This window comes from Saccopteryx bilineata, chromosome 2 (assembly GCF_036850765.1).
Source record: "Saccopteryx bilineata isolate mSacBil1 chromosome 2, mSacBil1_pri_phased_curated, whole genome shotgun sequence".
Classification (NCBI taxonomy): Eukaryota; Metazoa; Chordata; class Mammalia; order Chiroptera; family Emballonuridae; genus Saccopteryx; species Saccopteryx bilineata.
The window spans coordinates 289,469,014-289,490,141 of NC_089491.1; the positions used below are offsets into that span (position 1 = coordinate 289,469,014).

Consider the following 21,128-nt stretch of genomic DNA (forward strand, 5'->3'; position numbering starts at 1 on the left):
GTTACATCTAGTTATGCTAATCAAATGGCTTAGCCATACAGTTTCGAAATGCAAACATATCAATGATATAAGATTTTACTTAAATGATATTTTTCTCTTAGGTTCTTAAACAATAGGTTATTTTCTAAATAGTTTGAGACTAAATACTTGTTCATTTATATTGGTGTTTGCACTCTGACAGATGCCTGCTTGTTCTGGATAACTCCCGCAAGCCTGTCAAGCAGTTGTATATGGAAATGTCAGTAATGTGGGCAAGACTTCCAGAAGCTGAAATTCAGATGGCGAGAGGCTGCCATCCAAACCCAGAAGAGTCACTCTTCACAATGCAAAGTGATTACCAATCCATCAAGAAACCAAATGGTTTCTACAATAGTAATTCTTCCTTTGGCCCAGAAACACAGTACAGTGAGAAATAAAGAGGAAAAAGACAAAACTGGTTTGGAGGAAAAAGAAGTATGGACAAGTAGATACCGCTGAAATAACTTCCCCAAATCAGCAATTGGCTCTCTCTGCTCAAAGAAATACTCCTGACAATACTAAAGACAGATTTCCTTTTTCAACTAGAGAACTTCTATGTGGGAAATTGACATTTAATCCATATGAAAAAGTTGTTTCAGAGATGATGTATTAGTTTACAATTAAGGAAAAGAGTTTTGAGAAGTTTGGCTATTTCTTACACAACTGATAAGATCATATCTCTTACCCTGACAACTTGCCGGGTACTTGTGATGAAGGCTTTTCTTATACTCAATTCGGTTGCATCGAGATTGAATTTTCTAGGATTTGCTTCAACTATGCGTGGGTCAAAAAGTCAAGGTAAAGCCATGTCATTATCAGAAACATAACAAACCACATCATACTAAACCACAGAATCTTTCCCAGGCAAGCAATAAAGTCTGGCCCAACATTTCTGAAAAGATAGTCAGTTTGACACTAATCATCCTCAAACTTTCTCTGCCCACAGCTATAGAAGGATCCTTGTGCCCCAGGGCACCTGTCAGGTAAAAACCACAGACCTGAGTCCACTCTAAACCCATGGTTGGCTGACCACAGCTGGCTGGGCTCTTTCAGATGCCTGCCAGCACTTTTTATCTATTCTTTTTTGACCCTAGATCATCTTTCCCATGACAACTTCTGCAAGCCTTTTTCATTAGCCATTCCAAACTCTTCCACTTATGTCAAGCTAACCCTGCTTCTTAATCCAGAGAAATGGAGGCCTCTTCCCTGATCTCCTCACTCCCAGCCTGGTACTGCCGCCCCACATCAGACACTCGCGTGGCTCTCTGGGCTTTCCTCTCTCAGTCTGCAGTAGACATCTGTGCTATAATCTAATGTCTGTACCCGCGAATCTCTCTCCACCCCTCCCTGTAAATTCCATAGGGCCGGTGCATTGTTTTGCTTACCAGTCCAATCTCGGTAACTAATGAAATGTCCAGCACATGGTACACTCAAAAAACAGTTTGCTGGTAGATAGATATCCTCTGTCCTCTTTCTCTCATAATTCCTTATCTCCCCCAATCCTTTTTCTTCCCTCCTGTCTCAAGGGAAGACGTACCTTCCTATAACTGCTTTTGATCCCACCCCTCACATATTGTGTCACTCATTTTAGAGAACAAATTTGTCTTTTGGTCATATAAAAGGTGCCAGGGTCATTAGGACTGGTAGAAATGATGCATTTCAAACATCAACTGCAGATGCACTATGCTGCCTATGGACTGACCCTGACAGAGTCTCGTTTCCTTGATGTTTTATCACACTTAAAAAGCAAGCCAAAGAGAGCACAAATATGCAACTGGCATGTCTTGAATCTCAAGTTTTGATTGAATGGGATTTCTCCTGTGGAAAAGGCTTCATCATCTCAGCTTTTTCAGTTCTCTGGTTTGTCAGTCAGATCAGTGGGCTTATTTAACAGCAATAGCATCACTTAGCATAATAGATCTGTTTTTACTGAAAGCTGTTTCATGAAAAAAGATGCCTCTCACTGGACACTGGCACTGTTACCTTACATCCTGAACAGGAAAAAGCCAGTCTACAAAAGGATTTTCTTTTGCTCTTGAACTACTCACATGTAACATCGTCTGTGTGTCTCTTTCTGTGTCTCTCTGATGATACTAACACTTGTACAGAAGTTCATGGTGTGTTGGGCACCATTCTAAGCTCTTCACCTGTTCAACTTGCAACAACCCTATGGACTAGGTACTATCATTATCCTAACTTTCTACTGGAAAGGAAACTAAAGCAGAAAGCAATGTGCCCAAAGTCACACAGTAAGTGGAGGAGCCAGGACTTGGAACATGCAGTCTGACTCCAGGGTCCAAGTGCATAACCACTGAGCTATGCTGCTCCATGTTGAAGGATTTGCCATGTACTCTAAAGAATTTGGCTACTGTACCTTAGCTTACTGAGCAATTATTTTAAGTGTGTCATGGTCCAAATAAGAACATCAATCAATTATAAACAGAAATGCCTAAGCTATGTGCTTCAGACATCTGAATAAAACGCTGTCTGTCTGTTTGCCCCAAATGGTGCAGACAGCACCGAAAAGGATATTGATGGTTTCATCAAGGTCCTCTAGGTCCCACTCGATGCTCCGGAGGTTGTTTCTCAGCTCGTTGGTGGTCCAGTCGATTTCCTCCCTCGTGGCGGCAGAGGGGTCCTGGAGGAGCTCCGTCCATCTCTGGAACAACCCCTGGGCAGTGTTGACGGCTTTCTGGACCTCTCTGTAATCAAGGTAGGGGCAGGAGAGGAGTCACAGACGACACGTTTCTGCGTAACTGAAGTTAACATTTCTCGTCACACGCCATCTTTAGCAGCTACCACCATTCCCAAAAGTGTATTAAAATCTTTACAGAAGGCTCTTCATAGGCAAATGTCAAAGTTCAAAACTTTAAAGTAACAGTAAGTATTATGTTCTCAGCTGGGGTCCAGAATAAAATAGCCATTATTTAAGCAGCTCTAAAATCAAGTTTGATTGAGAACAAAAATTTAATTACGCTCTGAACAGACTATGCTTCAAGCAGTATTAGAAGCAATCGTACAAATTAAAGGGCCATTTACATTCCCACATGCTGCCATTTGCTGGGATAATCATTCATCTTTGACGGAAAAGTCCTAATACAGCTTTTCTTTTCCAGGGTGGATGGGGGAGGTAACAAAGGGCAGAGAAAGCGTTACTCTTATAAAGCTAAAGTTTTAGTGGATAAGTACCATATTTCCCCATGTATAAGATGCTCCCATGTATAAGACGCACCTTAATTTGGAGGCTCAAAATTTGAAAATAATGTACTACATAACATTATTGAACTCAAGTTTTATTCATCATAAAATTCATACAACTCCTTATCACTGTCAAAACTCCCATCCGCCTGACCAGGCGGTGGCGCAGCCGATAGTGTCGGACTGGGATGCAGAGGACCCAGGTTCGAGACCCCAAGGTCACCAGCTTGAGCGTGGCTCATCTGGCTTGAGCAAAAAGCTCACCAGCTTGAACCCAAGGTCGCTGGCTCGAGCAAGGAGTCACTCGGTCTGCTGAAGGCCCACGGTCAAGGCACATATGAGAAAGCAATCAATGAACAACTAAGGTGTCTCAACGAAAAACTGATGATTGATGCTTCTCATCTCTCTCCATTCCTGTCTGTCTGTCCCTATCTGTCCCTCTCTCTGACTCTCTGTCTCTGTTTCTTAAAAAAGAAACACAAAAAAACCCTCCCATCCATTAGCTTGTCCTCATCTGTGTCTGATAAAAAAATCACTGTCTTCAACAATGAGCCCAAAAACAAGTGCAGAAAAAGCAGGAAATGCAAGTAAAAAAATCTACAACCACTGTATGAGACGCACTGTTTTTAGACCTCAAGTTTTTTTATTCATGGGGAGATATGGGTATTTTTATTTGAGACATTTTAAAACCCCAAATCTCATTAGAAAAATTCCCAACGTTATTAGCTTTAAATATATCCACTTTCCTGGACTAAGCAATGCTGTCAAGCAGATTGGTGTGTTTCTTGGTTAGAGAGGGACTAGGCCGTAAGTGCTAGTCTCCCCCACTACTGGGCCAATGTTCACCATGTAAATGTTCTAGTCTAACACTACACCACATATAAAAGCCAAAAAAGGAGTCATTTTATAATCAGATGGTCTCTTGTGTACAAAGATAACTTTACTGCTCCCAAACTAAGAGATCTGTTTTGATTCTTGTATGATTCCTTAACCAGTTCTTCCATGTGTTAAAAAGGGTGTTTGTTGTCTGTAGCTTTAAAACAGAATTTGCATGCTTCCCATTTCTGCTGACATTTCAAGTACCAGAAGAGAAAACACTAACAGAAATGAAGAAGAGTGTCTAACTATACTTCGTCTGTGGAATACTGATGAGAGCGAAAAGGCTGAGCGTTAAATACAGAATTTGTATAGCCATTGCACCCAGGTTGAATAAGTCACTGAGCTCCATGGCCCGCAATGCGCCTACCAAGGTGACATTCATATCCAGTTTAAGTGTTGGGCAAGTCCTCTCCCTGTTCCTCTCCCATCGGCTTTTCCTTTCAGTGCTAATGAGGAGCTCTAATTGAGACAGACATGGGAAGGCCTGAGCAAGTGTGATGTAAATCCACTGTCTTGACTCCTTATTGAAGTTTCTGGCTGATTTGGTAAAAAAAGGAGTACACATCTTCCCGTAACATGAGGCACTTGGTTTATTTCTAAGTGTGAAATATTGTCGATGATAGTAGATGACAGTTAAAAGGGAATCTATAACAATACCTCATTTTAAAGAATATAAAAGTTATCAATTATTTTTTTTTAATTTATTCATTTTAGAGAGAGACAGAGAGAGAAGGAGGGAAGGGCAGGAAACATCAACTCCCATATATGCCTTGACTAGGCAAGCCCAGGGTTTTGAACCGGCAACCTCAGTGTTCCAGGCTGACATTTATCAATTCTTTAAGTAAATATAAATTCCTTTTTGAGAACTAGGAACTTCAAACCTAAGAAGCCCCGGGCTAGGGCATATCACGTCCTCCACCACCAGTACACAACTATATAGAGTGCTGGAATCTGACTTTCTCTTCTTTTTTCTTTTGAAATTGAATTTAATGGGATGACATTCATCAACAAGAGTTCACAGGGTTTCGGTGAACATCTCTAAGCTTTAAGCTGCTGACTGCACTGCGCACCCACTACCCAAAGCTAAATCATTTTCTGTCACAGTATATCTGTCCCTGGAATCAGACTTTCTTAGGTAGCAATCTATATTTTTTCTTTCTTTTGTTTTTTGGTCTCAAGACTTCTTTGTACTCTTCAAAATTATTGAAGACTCTGAAGAACTTAAATCGATATAGAAATCCAAACAGATATGTAAAAAATATTTATCCATTAATTTAAAATTACAATGAACCTACGTGTTAATACATTTTCATAAAAATTAACTTCTAGCCCTGGCCGGTTGGCTCAGCGGTAGAGCGTCGGCCTAGCGTGCGGAGGACCCGGGTTCGATTCCCGGCCAGGGCACACAGGAGAAGCGCCCATTTGCTTCTCCACCCCTCCGCCGCGCTTTCCTCTCTGTCTCTCTCTTCCCCTCCCGCAGCCAAGGCTCCATTGGAGCAAAGATGGCCCGGGCACTGGGGATGGCTCTGTGGCCTCTGCCTCAGGCGCTAGAGTGGCTCTGGTCGCAACATGGCAACGCCCAGGATGGGCAGAGCATCGCCCCCTGGTGGGCAGAGCGTCGCCCCTGGTGGGCGTGCCGGGTAGATCCTGGTCGGGCGCATGCGGGAGTCTGTCTGACTGTCTCTCCCTGTTTCCAGCTTCAGAAAAATGAAAAAAAAAAAAAAAAAAAAAAAAAATTAACTTCTAAAAATTAGTGGGAAGAATGACAGACATCTGATTAATTACATATGTAGAATATATTTTAAAAACTCTCAAAAGTTAACAAGAAAACAAACTCAATTTAAAAAGGGCAAAAGGCCCTGGCCAGTTGGCTCAGCTGTAGAGCATCGGCCTGGCGTGTGGAAGTCCCAGGTTCAATTCCCGACCAGGGCACACAGGAGAAGCGCCCATCTGCTTCTCCACCCCTCCCCCTCTCCTTCCTCTCTGTCTCTCTCTTCCCCTCCCACAGCCGAGGCTCCATTGGAGCAGAGTTGGCCCAGGCACTGAGGATGGTTCCATGGCCTCTGCCTCAGGCACTAGAATGGCTCTGGCCACAACAGAGCAACGCCCCAGATGGGCAGAGCATCGCCCCTTAGTGGGCATGCCGGGTGGATCCCAATCAGGCACATGTGGGAGTCTGTCTCTCTGCCTCCCTGCTACTAACTTCGGAAAAAAACGGAAAAGGGGGGGGCAAAAGATTTGAACGGTTACTTCACCACTGAAGACAGAGACAATAACTCAGCACATAAAAAGATGATCAGTGTCATTAGTTCTCAGGAAAATGCAAATTAAATCCACCAGGAGCTACCACTACACACTTAGAATGGCTTTAAAAAGACAACAAAAACAATGCCAAGTGCTGCCCTGGTGGTGGTGAACCGGGCACTCTCATGTGTTACTGGTGAGAATGCAAAATGGTATGGGCTACTTTGGAAACAGTTTGGCTGTTTCTTAAAATTAAGCATACATTTACCACATGACCCAACAATCCCACCCCCAGGTGGGTAAATATGTAGTAATTTCGTAATTACTCTTGTGGGTTAAATAAAAGGTTGCCTTTACTTAGTTACCTACTGTTATACAACTTATTTTTTTAAAGAGACAGAGAGATAGAGAGAGGGATAGACAGGGACAGACAGACAGGAACAGAGAGATGAGAAGCATCAATCATTAGTTTTTCGTTGTGCGTTGCAACACTTTAGTTGTTCATTGATTGCTTTCTCATATATGCCTTGACCGTGGGCCTTCAGCAGACCGAGTAACCCCTTGCTCAGACCAGTGACCTGGGCTCAAGCTGGTGACCTCGGGATCTCGAACCTGAGTCTTCCGCATCCCAGTCCGCCACTCTATCCACTGCGCCACCGCCTGGTCAGGCCTGTTATACAATTTTGATCTCAACCAGCTGCTGCTTCCACAACACCCCTGGGATGGTAGTACTGGCACCGATGACTGCAAGTTAAAGTCGTGAGTGCCTTGAACTCATCCTCATTGTTACTGTACTTGATATGACAACCTTCGTATCTATTTTCTTGAAATTCTCCCTTCCTCTGGTTTTGTGACATTGTGCTCTTCTAATTCCTACCAATTTTCTCTTTGCTCTTCCCCACTTGGTCCCCATGCTTCTTCCTCAGCAGTCTTTACAGCTTCTGGGTACTCATCAACACTCACAGGCTCAATGGATCCCTTTAAGCTGTTGACTCCCCAACTGCATTTCCAACCCTAACCACTCACCCAGAATTAACTCCTATATTTTTAGCTGCCTATAAGATCATTCCACTTGCCTAAAACCAAACAAATCATGTCCTCTCTGCAAAAAAGGCAAATTTTCAAACAAACAAAAATTAAAAGGGGTTAAAAATCTGCTTCTTTCTCTAACTTCCTCATTTTAGTAAACAGTGCTACTATTTTCCAAGATTCAAAACTTGTCTAGACAAGTGTCAGCTTTGACTGTTCCTCTTACTTCTCACCTTGCACAACCTCTACTTAAGCCCAATCACTGGATTTTAGATCTGGAAGGAGTTTCAAGATAACTAGTCTGCACTCATTGAGCAAATAAAGAGAACTAGGGCTCAGCCCTTGGCCGCCTGCCTCAAGTCCTCTGGCTCTGAGTACGAGGCACCTTTCACTACTCAGACCTACTCAATTCCATCTTTGCTATGCCTCCAGACAAATGGATTATCTTTGTGGACTCCGAAAACCTGGGTTTGAGCCCTGAAAAGCTGTTTGGCCACAGGGAAGTGAATAGTAACTGCTAGTGAAAACTGTCTCCTGATTAAGAATTTATGGTAGGAAACAGATTAAATTAAACTCCTCAGCTGGGTATTCCATGCCTTTTCTTCCCCTAAACTGGTCAACTTTAATATCCAACCTGATTTCTCACTAAAACAAATTCAGTTCCAGCTGGCAGGCCGTCTCCCCACCCTCCATGTTCTCAAAGACTTTTGCGCACATTTCCAAGCCCGGGAGAGTCCTTACACCTCAGCAAACGAAAAGCAGACACTTCCTTTGAGGCCCAGATTGAGACCTGCTTGCATTACTAAAGTGTCCTTGACCAACATGGCCACTCAGGGTCTTTCCTTTTTTCAGTCCCCACAGCATTTCAACTGTAATCCAAGATCTTACACACAATGCACATTGTCTTTCCCCACTCTCTGCACTCTGCACAGTGTCCTCCAAACCAGACAGTTTCAGGAGCCAAACATAGTATTAGACATTCAAAATATTTATAACCAATGTTTGCAAAACTGTTTTTACAATGAAACATCTGATTCTGATTTTTAAAAAGTAGGAAACGAGATTTGACTTATATTCAATTGTACTGGACGAAAGTTCTTCTGCAAAGAATAATTAATTTTTTCCCAGTGATGACACCAATAACATTTTCTCAGCACTGAACAGGATGGCGATGCTGCCTTTAAGCAGCTCATTCTCTAAAAGGTTCTGTATGCAGGTAAGAGATAGCGAGAGGATAATACAACAAAGCACACCATCTTGCTCATCAGCTTACTTATGCCATTATTTCAACACTGATCCACAGCCAAGACCCAGAAAGAAAACTGGAGTGGGAGAGGGCATGGGCATGAATGAGAGAAGATTCTAGAGATATCCTAGCGATGGCATCAATAGGACATGACGTCCAAGTAGACACAGGACTGCAGGAGAGTGCAGTCAGGAGCGAAGAGGGCTGAAAGGAGGACAGGCAGGGGAAGGAGAAGGAAAAGAGAAGGTGTCTAACCCCATTGCATGGTGGGTATTGAGTAATTAGTAGAAAACAGAAAAGCATTTAGGAGGGAGTTGTGCCAGAGTGACTGGGGTGTGGGGAGCACCTGAGGCAATGGAACAATGAAGGTCACCCAGTGAGAACACACAAAAGGATCACCAGAGAGGCCACACTGAAGGGACGGGTGGGTGAGAGGACACAGGCCTGCCGTCAGAGGGGCTCAACACAGCCGGAGACTCAGGCATGGAGTGTGAGTTATACCACAATGTGTACTCCACAGTGTCTGCACCAGGTAGGGTCCCACTTGCCCTAAGAGTCACCCCTCACTTCCCCACCCACGTGTGGGATTTTCTCCTCTGTGCTCTGGACAAGACTTTGACAGTGTCAAAAATAAGCTTCAAGTTCCCAGGCATTCATCATTGCATATTTAAGAAGCTTTCTAACTAGTCTCCTTTTTAATCTTTCCTCATACTGATATCATTACCAAATCAACATTCCTAAAACCCTAATTTCATGTCATTTCTCTGCTTTAAAATTTTCCAGTGGCCTCAAGATGAGATTCTCCTTAACCCTATCCTACCTTGTACTGTGAAGTGTTAACAGGATGAAAAGAATTATTTGGAATCCTGGATCTACCACTTATTAGCTCTGAAACCCTGGCCAAGTAACATAACCCCTCTGTGCTCCCTCAGCTCCGCATCTCTGAAATGTGGCCAATACCCACATCACAGAGCTGTTCTTATAAAGTGCTTACTTAGCACACCATGCCTGACATAGGAGTTGCATCCTTTAAATGTTAGCCATTATTATTATTACTTCCCAAAATAAACTTCCTACTCTACCTGGGATGTTTGTCTTGATGACATCTAAACAAACAATACTCATCTCAGGGCCTTTGCTGCTGGCGTCCCACCCATGAGCTGCCACCATCGCCGCCGCCACCACCAAACAGTATTCATTTGACATTTATGCTACTTATCCAAGGGGCTGGGCTGGAAATACAGGAAAATAAACAGTCCCAACCCTCAGAGCTCATAATCTAATAACGAAAGACAGAGGAAGAGGTGCAATACTGTGTTACAGGTGCCAAGGGAAGTACTTCCTGGCAGTGGAGATGCTGACACCGGATCTTAAAGCAAGTGGGTAAATCAGGCAGCCCGGGCCCATGTGGAGTAGGAGTATCCTGTACTGCGGTCACAGTGAGTGTACTGGGTCAGGTGTGGCTGGTACTCTTGAGGGGAGGGCAGGCAGAGTGAGAGGAGGGTACAGGAGGGCTGGATCGTCAAGGGCAGGAAGTGTTTGGGCTTTATTCTGCAGAGAACAGGCAGCACTAAGTGATATTAAATAGGAAACCTCTGCTGGGTTCATTTGACTATTGAATGCTTGAAATGTGCTAGTATGACTGAGGAACTAAAATCTTAATTCAAATTAATTTAAATTGAGAAACTAATATGTAATTCAGTTACTGGAAAAATTTTTAAGTATGCTTGGAAGAATTTGGGTATGTGAATCTGATTTCTCAACTCTAAGTTTAATAAACTCTAAACACAGATAAGTATGTCTGATGAAAATTTAGCATCCAAACTGATATGTGCTATAAGTATAAAATGCACACCAGAATTTGAAGACTTAGTACAAAAAAAAATCTCATTAATAATCTATTTTGGTCAATCACATATTGAAATATTTTGAACCAATTACATTGAAGATGATATTAAAATTAATGCTGCCTGTTTATTTTCACTTTCCAATGTGGCTACGAGGACATGTGAAATGCATCTATGGCTCAGAGTCTATTTTGGATAGCCCTGATCCACTACAACCCAGGGTGGATGAAAGAGAGATTGGGAACAGGACAACCAATTAGACTCTTTGATGAGAGTCCAGATGAGACAGGCCTGAATTATCTAAATTCTACCCATCTTCAAAACCTAACTCAAGACTTAATTCTACCTCTGAAAGCTTTCCAGTCATAACCATCCCTCATGAGTCATGTTTCTCCAAACTCCTGGGGCACTTGTCTTCTGTAGCATTCACTTTAGCACTTAATCATTTACCACCTGTCATTTCTACTTACCTTGTTTCTCAGATCAGACTCAGTTTCTAGGGTAAGGGCTACAATTTAGGCGTCTTTAATATTTCCACCCTGTGTGATGCATTTTCTTTAATGGGATGACATTGATCAGTAAGAGTATATAGGTTTGGTGTGTGATACATTTTCAACACTTTTAATAAACAGAAGTATATGGCCTCCCAAATACTCTGTTACATACACAGCCTGGAGACACTCATGTGACTAACTACCTTTGCAGAGCAGAAGATATTGAGAGTCTCATTTCCTTCAGATGCATTAAGGACAATAAAATGATGTCAAAATCAAGCAAGACTCTAGGTCAGTGTTCCAGTAAAGGAGTGAGTGATATCTAATCAGTGAGCAAGCATCAGGAGACTGTACTGGATACTCTCAGGGAAAAAAAGTCAAGATGGCAGAGCAATTTAATGTTTTCACAAATTCCATTTAAAAATCAAACAAAAATTTTTGATTCTTTCTGGTCTCTACTGACAGAGATAACCTTTGCAACCTAAGCATTAAGAACCTTCATTCTGGGGGGTGGGGGTGGGGGTGGGTGGGTGGGGGCACAGCTTTAACATTTAAAAACTGATCCCTAAATCAATCCTTCTAATAAATAAAACATTTCCAGGTAGAGAGCCACATACTACTAAAAAGGAAAAAAAATCTATAACTTAAACATTTTCCCATCTAAATTAAAGTAAGGTGAAGAAAAACCTTTTTAGGGTAATGTTAAGAAGTATATTAGATATATTCTGCTGTATCATGGATAATAAAGTATTTCACCTAAAGTACCATTTAAATCTTCTAAGAACCCTTAAAATAAAATTAAACACCCAGGCACCAGGGCAACTTTCACCACCACAGAAATAGGAAGCTATTAGCAACTAATTGAAAGCAAATGGTTATTAGTATTGATCTTCTGGGAACTTGGTAGTTCTCTCTTTAAATGTTGACATTTAGAACATAAAGTTAACAAGTTGTAACAGCATTAGAATCCATTTTTCCTGCATTTGTTTAATGGCTACACAGTGCAATTCAAGTTTCTATCTCCAAACAATCCAGCAATCAAAGATGGAGTCAGAAGAGCTCAAAGGGAAAAACAAGTGGGAAAACCTGTCAAATAGCCTGGGTGAAAACAGGGTGTTGAAAAGAAAGCGCTCATTTCCTTTAGCACTGTGGGAAAATCCCGGTGCTAATAGAAAGCCGAGAAAAGTTTAGTTTGGCTGATTTCATTCTGTTTTCCTTCCAACATCATCACTGAGCATGAACGACTGCTTTCCTCCCGTCCCATTACTCAGTAAAAACTCCCCCACTGAATTGAGCTGCCTTCCGGAGCCCTGCTCCCCAGCCTCCCAGATCCACACCGCCCCCGCCTCCCAGCCTGCAACCGTGCTAGGACGGCTAGTGGCTGGTTGTGGTCCCACCAGTCCGCGGGCCAGCGCTCGGAACTCAATGGACAATGGGAGCTCACCCCCGTCAAAGCCAACTACAAAGCTCAGGAGAACCATTTCCCTTTTCCTGCCCAGATGCTGTTTTCCCTCCTTCGAAGTAGGGCCGGGTGCTCCACTAGAGACCCAGTTTGGGCAGGGACGCGTGTCTCCCTCCCCACCGGCAGAGCTGCTGAACTCCTCGACCCCCACATAAGTTCGACAGCAGCGCACAGGCCAAAGGGGTCCCCTAGCCCAGGGGCTTGATTGGGGGCACGGATTTCACAGTCCAGGTAGGTCAGGGAGGGGGGTCTCCGGACGCTTGGTCTTGGCCCTGAAGGCTAAGCCGTGCTTATTGTCCCCTCCCCAGCCTCAACTTGTCTCCCCTCCCCCTCCATCAAGGAGAGAGGGGAGGTGCGGGCAGGAAACACTGCCACCTCCTCCTCCCGTGGAGCCCTCGGCGACACTCACCCTTTCACCACAAAGAAAGGGTCCTCCATGGACATGGCGTCCCGGCCCCCGGCCGCCTCCCTCCGATCTTCCCCCTATCCGCCTCCCGCAGCCGCCGGCACCTCGGCCTGGGATGACCCAGAGCAGCGGGCGCGCGCAGGCCGGGGTACACGGGACCGTCGCTGGTCCAGCACTCCGTGGGACCTCAGATCGAAGCCCAGACTCTGGTACCGGCCCCCGCCGCTGCCTCCTCCCACGGCTCCTCCAGGCGGGTCCCGCGGACCTGACCCCGCCCCCGGACCCACGGCCGGGGCCAATCGCCAACGCGGTCCGCTGCACCACTTCCGCACCCGCGCTCAGGTGACCAAATATTGCTCCGCCCCTCGTGGGCGGGGCCTGATCACGCGTCACTCAATACTGGAGGCGGGGCTCGGGGGGGGCCTATGGAAAAGGGCGGGTCTTCTCTCGACTGGTCTCTCAGTATTCAGGGGGAGGAGCCGCTTGTTCTTAAGACAGGTAGGTTTTCAGGATATGTGGTAGTACCTGATTTGCACAATCCTATTACCTTTCCTCTATGTACTTTTAATACCTGATTTTGATAACGCGATTTATAAATTTATCTCGTCCTTGACTTACAGTAAAGCATGCTCATATAATATATAAATACATCTTCTAACTCCTTTAGGACTTACTCTGTGTCAGGATGTGTACTAAAAGCTATTTATGTATTAGCTCAATATTGGTTTGGGGGAGGGTATTATTATCCCCATTTGGTAGATGAGAAAAGTCAAAGAGCTTTCAAAATTAACTGTCGTCATACAGGCTGGACAGGGCAGAGTCACAGATTCTGTGCACTTACCACCAGACTGGGGTGTGTTTCCTTTTGCTGAGCATTCTGCAAGTAACCAGTAAGGTAAATTTTTCATACAATGGTATATATGGTGAGTCCCGAGAGAGAACACCTTTGAGGGACAAAGAAGGGGCCAGGTTTGGCAACTTCCTCTAAGTGAAGGTTCAACAGTTCCTCCAGAAAGTATTTTGGTCAGAACACTAAGCCAACTCATTTGATAGATAGGCTTTGGAGGTTGTGAACTTTAATCACTGATAATCATTGAGCAACTACTATTTCAAGCACTGTGTTGTTATCTCAGTTGCTTTCCCATGGTAATTACTGTCATTGTCCCCACTTTATGAATGAGAAATCTTAGTTTCTTGGAGGTTAAGTGACTTGCTGAAGGTCACCAGGTTTTTTTGTTGTTTTTTTTGAAATCAAAGAGGCCCTGGAGCCAAACAAACCCTGTTTGAACCTGGGTTCTATTATTCAGTTTCTCATCTCTAAAAGGTGAGCTCATGGGATATTGGGAAATGTTAAATAAAAATGAACATAAACCCCAAGGTCCCAATGAAGTGAGGTAGTGAAGTCAGGGAACCAGTCAGGAAGCTGCTGTGGTCATCTGGCCTGAAAGAATGAGGACCAGACAGGTGAATCTGATAGGTGTTTCCAAGGAAAAACAAAACAAAACTGGATATGATGAGAGATTGAATGGGTTTAGGGAGGAGAAAGTAGGAAGTCAGAGCCTAAAGGCTTCTCTGGAGAGAGTGGAGATCACATGTGGAGATAAAGAAGCTATTGGGAGAGAACTATTTATTTGGTTATGGACATATTAAGATGAGGAGGTGGAAAGAGATCATCTTTTATTCATTCATCAAACACATGTAAATTGAAGGGCATATGAGAACAGTGATTAAAAGCCATACATGGAACTGGATTGCCTGAGTTCAAATCCCAATTCCATTACTTTCTGTTGGGTATTGGGCCAACTGATTAATCTCTCACTGTCCCCAACTGTGAAATGGACACTATAAGAACACCTTCCTCATAGAATGTCATGAGAGTTAAATGCATTGATGTGTGAAAGTGCTTAGAACAGTGAGTGCTCAGCATGTGTTCTGCTCTCACTATGTGTGAGGCACTGAGGAGACAGAGGAGAACAGTCTTGGTCCTTGCCTTCAAGGGACTCTCAGATCAGTGGGAGAGACAAGTAGTTACACAATAAGAAAAGGGCACAAGTTGCCAAAGAAACAGAGACAAGATACCAGTTGGTGTGTGTGTGTGTGTGTGTGTGTGTGTGTGTGTGTAGGTTGTTTCTAAAGAGTGACTAGACACAGCCAGGAGATAGCATGGCAGCCTGTGGGGAGCCACGGCAGAGGGTGTTGCAGGAGTGAAAGGAATGGATGGTGGCAGGAGGACCAAGGCATGCAGATTGACGGGGTCAGATCATCAGAGCCCTTGACTGTGACGTTAAGAGCTGTGGACACTCTCCTATAGATCATGGCAGTTGGGTTCGACAAGGTCAGACTGGCATTTGAAACAGATACTGTGGTGGCTGGAAGGTCATGGTCCACAGGAGGGGTGAAGATGTCCTGAGGTAAGGTCATGGCAAATAGAATGGAGAGTAGGGATATATTTGAGAAATGCTTTAGAGGCAACATCAGTGGACTTGGTGACAGACTGGCTCAGGGTGTCGGGGGCTTGGGGAAAGCAGGGGTAGGTAAGAAAGCTTGTGGAGTTCTGGAGTTGGAGGTGGGGAACTGTTAGTTCCAATCACCAGCAAAGAGAACAGAGGAGGATTAGATGTAGCCTATTGGTTTGCCCCACTAAACAGTAAACTCCTGGAGGGAGACGAGACTGTGTTAATGTTATTGTCACCTCAAAGACTAGCATAGCCTATTATTATCTATTCCATGAATTTATTAATTAAACCACAAATGAGAGGTCAGAAACATAGAAGACAGAGAACAGAGGCTTGGAGATTCCTATAATTAGAGGTTTGGGAAAAAGTATCAACAATGGAGAGAGTAGAGGGTTGAAATATGAAATCCATGTGTGGGCAGTATAGGGTGTCCCTTTTTGAATGTGTCATCCTCCTCCACCTTCTCTCAAACCAGGCAAGACTATGGCCTCCATTGCCCTGGGTGAAGGGAAGCTATGATTAAAATGCAAGCATCTTTCATATGTTTATTAACATTTGCATATTTTCTGTAGAGAAATGTTTATTCAAGTTTTTTGCTCATTTTTTTTTTTTTGTATTTTCTGAAGTTGGAAACGGGGAGGCAGTCAGACAGACTCCCGTATGCGCCCGACCAGGATCCACCCAGCACGCCCACCAGGGGGCGATGCTCTGCCCATCTAGGGCATTGCTCTGCCGCAATCAGAGCCATTCTAGCACCTGAGGCAGAAGCCATGGAGCCATCCTCAGCACCTGGGCCAACTTTGCTCCAATAGAGTCTTGGCTGCGGGAGGGGAAGAGAGAGACAGAGAGGAAGGAGAGGGGGAGGGGTGGAGAAGCAGATGGGCACTTCCCCTGTGTGCCCTGGATGGGAATCGAACCCGGGACTCCCACATGCCAGGCCGACGCTCTACCACTGAGCCAACCGGCCAAGGCCTTTTGCTCATTTTTTAGTTGTGCTGTTTGTTTGTTGCTGAATTTACCCTAAATCTTTTTTTTTAATTTTAGAATTTTATTTAGACAATTAATTTTAACTGGGTGACATTGGTCAACTAGAACAGTGGTCCCCAACCTTTTTTGGGCCACAGACCAGTTTAATGTCAGAAAATATTTTCACAGACTGGCCTTTAGGGTGGGACAGATAAATGTATCACGTGACTGAGACAAGCGTCAAGAGTGAGTCTTAGACGAATGTAACAGAGGGAATCTGGTCTTTTTTTTTTTTTAAATTGGAATAATTTATTCTAACTTTTAAAAGTACAAAGTGTGAAAACTTAGTGTGATTGAATCATTTGAGAGAGTAGAGAAAGTTTCACACTAGCAGATTTGAGCTTTTAGCACCTTTGAGCAGAAATCGAGTTAAGACAAGTGGCGGCCCAGGCTTCTACTGCCTGTGGTGAACGACTCCTCTGACGAGGTGTGCCGACTGCAGAACAGTGCGGTCGTTTGGTGTTTTCTCTACATTTTGAGAGTGCCACAAAAAAACAAAGAATGGGGAAGGTGCTCACTGAATTCACAGCTGGTGGCTAGCAGATGGAGGAGAGGGTGACAGAGGAGGAGAGCGCGGGCGACGACGAGGTCAGATGGACAGCCCGAAGGTGCTGACGATGCATCTCCCACCCCACGGTGCAGCTCCCGTCAGTAGAGCTGTCCCAGAAGCAAGAACTCGTCGAGTGCAATCCTGCTCCGTTCTTCTGCATAATTACACCGGTCACAATGTATTTAAATGGTTTTTCCAGCTTGCTGAGTTGGCTTAGAGTTTGTTCCACTACGTTGTTGGTCCACTGGTTGACCTTGCTGTGCTGATAGGCGCTGCCTCCGATGGCACTTTCCACGGCCTCTTTTACAATGTTGCTCACTTCATCAACAACAAAAGTCGTCTCTTCGGAACCCTGAAAGTCTTCCATCTTCCCTCCAACGCGTCGCCGCCGCCTCCCGGAGAGGAGCGCAGTGCACTGGCGCACTTAGGCCCCGCCCCGCCTGACGGGGAATCTGGTCATTTAAAAAAAATAAAACATCATTTCAGACTTAAATATAATAAAACGGAAATAATGTAAGTTATTTATTCTTTCTCTGCGGACCAGTACCAAAAGGCCCATGGACTGGTCCGCGGCCCGGGGGTTGGAGACCACTGAACTAGAGCAAATAGATTTAGAGAAAACATCTCCAGATCATTTTGACATTCGATTATGTTGCATACCCATCACCCAAAGTCAAGTCATCTTCCATCACTTTTTTTTGGTTTTCTTTACGCCCCCTCCCTTCTACCACCCCCTCCCTCTCCTCCCTTCTCCTCCTCCTGGTAACCACTGCACTCTTATCTATATCCATGAGTCTCAATTTTGTGTCCCACCTATGTATGAAATCATACAGTTCTTATTTTTTCTGATGTACTTATTTCACTCAGTATAATGTTATCAAGATCCATCCAGGTTGTCGTAAATGATCCTATGTCATCATTTCTTATGGCTGAGTAGTATTCCATATGTACCACATCTTCTTTATCCAATCTTCTATTGAAGGGCTTTTTGGTTGTTTCCATGTCTTGGCCACCGTGAACAATGCTTCAGTGAACATGGGGTTGCATATGTCTTTACGTACCAATGTTTTTGAGCTTTGGGGGTATATACCCAGTAGAGGGATTGCTGGGTCATATGGTAGCTCTATTCTTAATTTTTTGAGGAACCACCATACTTTCTTCCATAATGGTTGTATTACTTTACAATCCCACCAACAGTGAATGAGGGTTCCTTTTTCTCCACAGCCTCCCCAACATTTGTTATTACCTGTCTTGTTGATACAAGCTAATCTAACAGGTGGGAGGTGGCCTAAATCTTTTTTGAAACAACACTGTGTAAGGGAGACAGTGTTCCATAGATGTTAGGTATCATACCCTTCATCATTATCCTAATTATTTTTTTTAAGTATTCAAGTTTTTTTTAAGACTTTATTCATTGTAGAGAGAGAGCAAGAGAGAGAGAGAGAGAGAAGGGGGAGGAGCAAGAAGCATCAACTCCTGTATGTGCCTTGACTGGGCAAGCCCAGCGTTTCAAACTGGCGACCTCAGCATTCCAGGTTGATGTTTTGTCCACTGTGCCGCCACAGATCAGGCAACCTTTTAAAAACCCTGATACGCACAGACATGCTCTGGAACACGCCAGAGCATGTTCCAGAAACACGTTGGCTTTCACTGGTCCAGCCACAGCTGTCTGCATTTCCCCACCCCAATGACAGGAAATATTCACACACTGGTTATGTTTCCTTCTCATCCTTGGTTGTTGCCAACACCTGCACCCTTACTCTCTACACACTGGTATAAAATAAACAAGGAAGAATTCTCGTCAACTCATATATCCAACACTTGAAAATGATTACGAATTTATGAAATACCCACTTGATAGTCATTGGAAATGTTGTTTAATAGTGTGTAATGATATGTATAGAAATAGTAAGACACAGTTGTATATATGATATGATTTCAACTATGTTTATTTTTACATATTGAAACATTTTCATACATAGTAAAAAGGAAATGTAGCTTGACCAGGTGGTGGCGCAGTGGAAAGAGCGTTGGACTGGGATGCAGAGGACCCAGGTTCGAGACCCCGAGGTTGCCAGCTTGAGCATGGGCTCATCTGGTTTGAGCAAAAAGTCCACCAGCTTGGACCCAAGGTCGCTGGCTCCAACAAGGGGCTACTCGGTCTGCTGAAGGCCCACAGTCAAGGCACATATGAGAAAGCAATCAATGAACAACTAAGGTGTTGCAACACACAATGAAAAACTAATGATTGATGCTTCTCATCTCTCTCCGTTCCTGTCTGTCTGTCCCTGTCTATCCCTCTCTCTGACTCACTCTCTGTCTCTGTAAAAAAAAAAAAAAAAGGAAATGTATGTGATGTTTGGCACTATGAAATGTTTACTTGGATAATCAGAAATACAAATACCATTTAAATTTTTTTTCGAAAGAGAAGTGAGAAAGCCAAGTAACCACATATGCAAAGTACATCAAAATGTATAGTTTTAAATGTTTTTGAGAGTAAGGCAAGTCAGGAATGTCTGAATGAATGCATTGTTGCAAGTATTAAAAGTTAAAAATACATTACTAGAATTCAGAGAGTTTCTTGACAAAACAGTGAATTTGAACCATTGTAGGAGAGCAGGTATGATCTTTACCTTCTCTAGAAATCTCTTGGTACTCAGGTAAGGAGAAACCACAATTTCTCATGGTAAACTAGTGAGTAACAATATAGTAATAATGATTGCTAACATTTACTTACGATTTAGCAGACATTGTGCTAAGTGATATACCTGCATAATTTTCAGAAGTAGCTCCAAAATTTATACATAAGGCAGGTTTTAGGATGTAACTTAAAAGTTTGAATGGCAGGACTAGGAAGCTTGAACTGACATTATATGGCAGACCTGTCTTTTCTTTTATTTCTTTATTTTTTATTTAAAGATTTTATTTATTGGTTTTAGAGAGAGGAGAAAGAAAAGTAGTGGGGGTTGAGGGGGAGCAGGAAGCATCAACTCATAGTTGCTTCTCATAAGTGCCTTGACCAGACAAGCCTGGGGTTTCAAACCCAGGGTTTTGAACCAGCAATCTCAGCATTCCATGTCAACACTTTTATCCACTGTGCTACCACAGGTTGAGGTCTTTTTTTTTTTTTTTTTTTTTTTTTTTGTATTTTTCTGAAGCTGGAAACGGGGAGAGACAGTCAGACAGACTCCCGCATGTGCCCAACCGGGATCCACCCGGCACGCCCACCAGGGGCTACGCTCTGCCCACCAGGGGGCGATGCTCTGCCCCTCCAGGGCGTCGCTCTGCCGCGACCAGAGCCACTCTAGCGCCTGGGGCAGAGGCCAAGGAGCCATCCTCAGCGCCCGGGCCATCTTTGCTCCAATGGAGCCTTGGCTGTGGGAGGGGAAGAGAGAGACAGAGAGGAAGGAGGGGGGGGGTGGAGAAGCAAGTGGGCGCTTCTTCTATGTGCCCTGGCCGGAATCGAACCCAGGTCTCCCGCACGCCAGGCCGACGCTCTACCGCTGAGCCAACCAGCCAGGGCCGAGGTCTTTTCTTAAATTAGAAGTTTATTTGGCATGGCTCAAGAGAGCTGGTAGTGATTGTGTGTGTGTGAGACTCTAAAGTCCCAATAAGTCTCCTGACCAGGCAGTGCACAGTGGATAGAGCGTCGGACTGGGATGCAGAGGACCCAGGTTCGAAACCCCGAGGTCTCCAGTTTGAGCACGGGGCTCATCTGGTTTGAGCAAAGCTCACCAGCTTGGACCCAAGGTCACTGGCTTGAGCAAGGGTTACTTCGTCTGCTGAAGGCCCACAGTCAAGACACATATGAGAAAGCAATCAATGAACAACTAAGGTGTCGCAACGAAAAACTGATGATTGATGCTTCTCATCTCTCTCTGTTCCTGTCTGTCTGCCCCTATCTATCCCTCTCTCTGACTCTGTCTCTGAAAAAAAAAAAAAAGAAACCCTAAAGTCCTAATAAGTCTCCTACTAATGTTATTACAAATTATCACAAATTCAGTAGCCTAAACACAAGTTTATTTTCTTACAGTTCTAGAGTTCAGAAGTCTGAAAGTGAGTCTCATGGACTAAGATCAAAGTGTTTACAGGGTTCCATTCTTTCTGGAGGCTCCAGGGGAGGATCTGTTTCCTCTTCCACCAGTTCTAGAAGCTATCTGCATTGCTTGGCTCATGTCTCATTCCCTTCCATTTTGCTTATGCTATCACATCTTCTCCAACTCTGACCCTTTTGCCTCTTTCTTTCTTTTTTTTAAATTAATTAATTAATTAA

General features: G+C 44.0%; 1 protein-coding gene and 1 pseudogene across 1 annotated transcript in view; both read right to left on the bottom strand.

The window, feature by feature from the left end:
- STX6 (syntaxin 6) overlaps positions 1–13,073 on the bottom strand; it is a 32,139-nt gene extending 19,066 nt beyond the window's left edge. Inside the window, exons 1-3 of the mRNA XM_066261283.1 lie at positions 12,827–13,073; positions 2,551–2,720; positions 704–798 (exon numbers count right to left, since the gene is read on the bottom strand). Of these exons, the coding sequence (XP_066117380.1) occupies positions 704–798; positions 2,551–2,720; positions 12,827–12,861 (300 nt within the window). The 5' untranslated portion in view covers positions 12,862–13,073. The remainder of the gene's footprint in view (positions 1–703; positions 799–2,550; positions 2,721–12,826) is intronic.
- Positions 13,074–16,894: 3,821 nt separating this feature from the next.
- On the bottom strand, positions 16,895–17,269 carry LOC136323296 (dynein light chain Tctex-type 1 pseudogene; annotated as a pseudogene).
- Positions 17,270–21,128: the final 3,859 nt, after the last annotated feature.